Raw genomic sequence first — 5,869 nt, forward strand, 5'->3', positions numbered from 1 at the left:
GGACGGATACATGAAATGTGGTAGTTTTTTATCAATTACTCTCCGAACTGGGTTGTCCTAGGAACGCATAAGCATGTGCGTTTGTTCGACAATCTGTCGCAATTAAAAGGAGCTTCACTGGACTGCAACAACAAAGACCACTTACCTTACCACCAGAATAAAAATAAGCAGACACATGTTGCATGTTTGTCCATTGGTACAAGATAGAAGCAACATACTGATGGGGAAAACCTATGAAGCTCAAATGATTTTATTCCAACTTGCTTAAGAACTAGAAGCAACATATCAACTGCAGCACCGTTCCCTGTTCCAGAACAGGTTAAACACAGCTTAAACTGAACCTCATCCAACACTCATTCCAGAACATTATACATGCAGAGCAGCTGCTAGAATATGCTTTTGCTTGCCGCTACTTTTACAGATAAGAGGGTAACATACTAACTATTACATTCCACACAGATGAAAGAACACTTTTACAAAGATCGCAATCAATACACAGCCAACAAAATACAGCAAATAGGGCTGTTCCAACCAGCAATCCGCAGCCCGTGCCTGCTTCTTCTTCTTCCTCCTCTTCCTCTGCACACTCCCTCCAGAGTTATTGGGGCTGGGTCTCCCTTGCGGCCATTTATCGGATTTATCCTTCTCAACTGGACTGCCAATGTCTGTTCAAAAAGGTATTATTTAACAAAGGGACATTCACATATAAAAGATGGGGAAATAAATGCACATAAACTTCGCAATGGAGCACTTCTTAATTCTTATTGGAGAGGGCCTCGACCAGAGGTATAAAACTAGTACTGAGTAAATAACAATGGACAAAACAAATGGCTACAGGTAAATAGGTAATGTACATATAAATGACACATGGGTCATCATAACTAAGATAGGCAACTTGCCTCCCGTCTCAGACACCCAAACCTGTTAATTTCGAAAAGACCAAACTCGTGAAGCATTTCCTAAGCATGAGTGTATGTACATTCAAAATGGTATGTTTATTCTCACTGCACCAAAATTCTGTTTTTTGTTAATTAACATTCTACTACAAATCTATGCTATATAATAAAATTCCATGGTCCTATATCATGCTGTTTGCGATATAAAGAAATAAGAGAAAATTACATATATTGCATATATATTTGAAACCCTTTCTTTGTAAATTTATAAAGTTTGACTTAGGTCAAAACTAATATGCAGAGTAAATAAAAACGGATGGAGTAAATGTCAACATTGTTAGTACTGAAACATACATTCTCCAAAGCAAGCACACACAAGAACTGATAGACAATCAAGAATACAAAAGTTCCGGTTTGAAACAAGAGTGCAAAAAATACAGTCCTATGTTGCTGCTAAATCACATGGCATGATGAAGAAAAAAGAATATAGTTACCATACCTGGTGTTCTATTGAGGTAGTACTTGGGGAAGGTGCATGGACAGTACATCGTAACGGTGTATGAAGGTTGGGTAGAAACCGGGACCAATGCCTCCAGAGCCGCACGTTTCATGTCAACAACGACTACCCAGGCTGTGTCGTCTTCCTCGTTCACCTTGCCCATCATGTAAAGGAGATCGTCGTCGTCCACACTCAGGGTGGGGTTAAGGAAATACAGGTTCTTAATTTCCAGCTGTTTGGTCTCATCATTCAAAAGCTCGGGTAACAATGACAAATAACTTGGGTCAACCGAGATTTCAGCAACATCAGCTGTGGAGCACCTGCCCCAATCATCCCAAGAGACCTTCCTGTTCCATGTGGTGGCCTTCCATGCTTTACCATTGGCCCTGCAATTAGGTTCATCGAATTTTATCTCGACAAACTTGATCAAATCATGGCAGCATGTTATATCGCAGAAGAATTCCGGCGCGTAGGAAGGATAACCATTCCTATCGGTGATGCAAGCCTTTACTTTAGGTAACGGTATGTATGTGATGACAGGACGATCGTCGAACAGGTTGCTAAGAAGAAGAATACCACGCAAGAGATCAACCCATCCCAATGAGCTTTCCCCGACAGTGATCTGCTTGGAGCTGGCATGTCTATCAAACAATAACTGATCAGACTTGGATAAGTAGAGCAAGGCCTCCTTACTTCTCTTCCATGTCTTTGTCTCGGAGGAGAAGATGTAGGCATAATAATGCCAGGCCTGGTCACTAGATTCCCACTGGTGATGAAGGAAGGCCACGGCATAGTGCTCGTTACCGTAAGGCAAGAGGCCAAATTGCTGGCTCATGAAGGCTTCGACCTTGGGTTTCGGGTCCGGGAGACGGTGCAGCGACGGCTTCCCTCCGGGGATTCCTCGAGCGGAGTAGACGAAGTGGTGAACGGAGTCATCGAGGGTGACGCAGAAGACGACGAAGGCTCCCTCGGCGCAAAGAAGGAAGGGCGGGGTGTCGGAGAAATCGTCGTCTTCCAGACCAGGGCAGTGGACGGAGAAGTAGGAGACGGCGGGCGGGTCGACGAGCCAGAAGGACACCGCGACGGCTTGGCCCTCCCTCGTGCGGCACAAGGCAGTGGTCGCGTTCCGTTGGTCGGAGATGCGCGCCGTCTTGTTGAGTAAGACCCAATCGGGATAGCCGGGGCGCAGGGAGGTGGAGTCGGCGGCGCGTGGGCCGATTATGGTGGAGGGACGGATGGAAACTGTGGAGATATCCATGGATCGACAAGAGGTTGATGCGGGTAATTTGCTCTGTTTTCCTTCTAGCGTCTGCGGGGGCGAACTTGACACGAAGGTCTGAAGCGGTGGGCGCTACTTTTTGTAAGCGGAGGCGGGGGAGACACCTACTCGGACCATGAATCTGATTTTCATCCGACTCGGACTCAAAATCTGCCTGCTATAGTGACTGCCCGTGTCCAGGGCTGCGCGGGGCTGCTCGACAAGGAGAGGCGCGGGGCGGCACGAGCTGGAGCCGGTCCGCGCGGCGGGCTGCCGAGGCGATGCGCGCCTGGGCGCCGTGCTGGCGCGCTGGTGGTCGCGGTAGGACGCGGGCGGCCGGATGCCAGACGCTCGACGGCGTAATGCGGTTGGCCCAGGCTGGGCAGCGCGTGTGCGTGGTGCACAGGCGTGGTTCCGCAGGGATGCGCGCGGACGGCGCCCCCGGTGCGGATCTGCTGGGTGGCGGCCTTGTATGTTCCGGTGGTGTCCGGCGGCCCTGTGGGCGGGTGGTCGGCTGTTGCGGTCTCTGTGCCGTGCCAAGGGCTGATCTGCGCGAGGAGAGTTGGCGACGCGGTGGCTTGCAGTGACGGAGCCCGATCTGGGCTTTGTCGGGCCTGCGGCTAGATCTCGCTGCCGGGATGGTGGAGGTAATACCGTGGATGTTTGGTGGCTTCCTCCTTGAAGCGTGTCCACGTCCGGCCCCTTGGAGCAAGGCCGCCGTCCAGCCCGTTAGGCCAACTCCACGGCGCGACTCCATCTTATCTGAATGCGTCTGTTTGGTGTAGAACGGACGAATAACGCGGCCCAACGCGCGGCCCTAAACGGACAAATGTCCGGATTCCGTCCGTTTTCGACCCATCCCTGGCCCAAACTTGCGCCGAGTTTGGGGTGAAACGGACATCGCGCAGACGGGCTCGCCGCACACACTTGTCCTCACGTGGCCCGCCTGTTGGGGACACTAGCAGTCCCTTCGCTTCCAACGCCCCCACCCCCTCTCCCCGCCCCGGCCCCCGTCGGTGCCGCCGCTATTCTCCGGCCGCCTCCTCACTGTGCAGGCCACGGCCGTCCATACCAAACCACGTGTCGACATGGCCGCCAACACGCCCGCGCTTTCGCCGTAGTTTTGGCCGTCGATCGGAGGAGGTTTGGCCGTCGCTGTCGTAGCCGGTGGCAGAGGGGATACGACCGCCGGCGACGTACCACGACGGCCGCATCATCTTCCGACGAGAGCTCCAGAGCGGCCAGTAGTTGGCCGCCAACCACCCCTGCTGCGTCGAGGTGATCATCGCGGCCTCTTTGCCACCACGATCGCAAGGTGTTCGACACTTTGACCACAAAGGTATGGACAGTGGAGATGAGTTTTTCTTCCACCACTTCATTTGTTCATCGGACGATTCATCGTCGGATGATGAAGATCTTGTTGTGGCTGCATTGGTCGTTCACGGCCACATTCAACGGCTTCTTCCTCGGTATAGGGGGTCACTCCCTGGCCTTGCTCCCAACCTGAACCGCAACAGGAAGAGAGGCCACGCCCTGCTCTATGTCGATTACTTTGCCAACACCCCGCTCTTCAAGCCGGATAAATTCCATCGCCGTTTTCGAATGGCAAGGCATGTGTTCAATCATATCCGAAGGGAGTGGTTGCTAATGACGCATACTTCGAGTGCAAGACGGATGCCCTTGGCAAGCTTGGATTCTCCTCTTACCAGAAATGCAGCGCGGCCATCCGCATGCTTGCATATGCAATTCCAGGCGATCTGGTAGATGAGTATGTGCGTATGAGTGAGACAGCATGTCTGATGTCAATGTACAAGTTCTGTCAGGCTGTGATCGAGGTGTTTGGCCCGGAGTACTTGAGGCAGCCAACTGTCGCTGATACAGAGAGATTGTGGGCGACCAACGCAGCTAGAGGCTTTCCAGGCATGCTTGGCAGCATAGATTGTATGCACTGAGAGTGGAAGAACTGTCCATTTGCTTGGCAGGCCCAGTACAAGGGGCATGTCAAAGCGTGCACTGTCATATTAGAAGCGGTGGCTTCGTAGGATCTTTGGATATGGCATTCTTTCTTCGGCATGGCAGGTTCTCACAATGATATCAACGTGTTGCAGCGCTCTCCAGTCTTCGCAAGGCTTGCAGAAGGCCACTCCCCACCTATCAACTTTGAGATCAACGGCCAGTAGTACAACAAGTGATACTATCTAGCTGATGGTATATACCCTCAGTGGTCAACTTTTGTGAAGACAATCTCAAACCCCCAAGGTGAGAAGAAAGAGATTTTCCCAAATGCAAGAGAGTGCTATAAAGGATGTGGAACGTGCTTTTGGTGTGCTTCAATCTCGGTGGGGTATCGTTCGAAATCCTGCACTGTCATGGGATGAAAGGAAGCTTTGGTAGGTGATGACTGCTTGTGTGATCATGCACAACATGATCGTCGAGGACGAGCGTGATGAGAGTTTCTTCGATCAAGGATTTGATTATCAAGGTGAGAATGTTGAGCCCCCGCACGTGGAACCAGCCACATTTGAACAGTTTGTCCAATTCCATCGTGAGCTGCGTGATTGGCACACTCATTTGGATCTTCAAAATGACTTGGTTGAGCACATGTGGGATTACATTGGCAACCAATAGATGTATTGGTTCATTTTATGTTCATTCAAGACAATTTCGATTTGGTTGTAAAACTATTTTATTAGAGACAATTTCGATTGGGTTGTAAAACTATTTTTATTTTTGGACAATTAATATTTGGACGTGCAAACTAGTTTTGATATGAAAATATGGGCATTTTTTGCCCTGGCGGACAGGATGGGGCAAACGGTTGCGGCTGCGCGCTGGGCGCGCGGCCACCGCATCCCAGGACATGCCCGGACACGACCCCATTGCCCTACCCAAACGGACAGAATCCGGACAAAACAGACGTCCGTTTGGGGTCGCGCGGTGGAGTTGGCCTTAGTGCCAGAGGAGGCTCAGGCAGTAGACCAGTGTCCAGCATTGATGTCCAGTCCTGCGTGCGGCGGTGCGGACCGTTGGTTTGGCTTGGTTCTCGCCTAGTTTCAGCACGCGGCGGTGCAGACCGGGCAGTCTTGGTTCGCCCTCCACTTTTCCTGTGCGCTGTGGTGCGAATTCTCACCCAGATTTGCTCGCAAAGGTAGAGGGTGGTAAGAACCGGCTTGGTTTCTCCCAGGTCCTGCGTGCGGTTGTGCGGACAGCTCAGGT

At 51.3% G+C, this 5,869-nt stretch overlaps 1 protein-coding gene across 1 annotated transcript; it reads right to left on the reverse strand.

The window, feature by feature from the left end:
* Positions 1-336: 336 nt before the first annotated feature.
* On the reverse strand, positions 337-3,569 carry LOC123073878 (uncharacterized). Its single transcript, XM_044496882.1, has 2 exons — positions 1,396-3,569; positions 337-665 (listed from the first exon to the last, which is right to left on the reverse strand). Exons 1-2 carry the CDS (start codon positions 2,651-2,653, stop codon positions 445-447), a joined length of 1,479 nt encoding a protein of 492 aa, XP_044352817.1. The 5' UTR covers positions 2,654-3,569; the 3' UTR covers positions 337-444.
* Positions 3,570-5,869: the final 2,300 nt, after the last annotated feature.

Source organism: Triticum aestivum, chromosome 3D (assembly GCF_018294505.1).
Source record: "Triticum aestivum cultivar Chinese Spring chromosome 3D, IWGSC CS RefSeq v2.1, whole genome shotgun sequence".
NCBI classification, from domain to species: Eukaryota; Viridiplantae; Streptophyta; class Magnoliopsida; order Poales; family Poaceae; genus Triticum; species Triticum aestivum.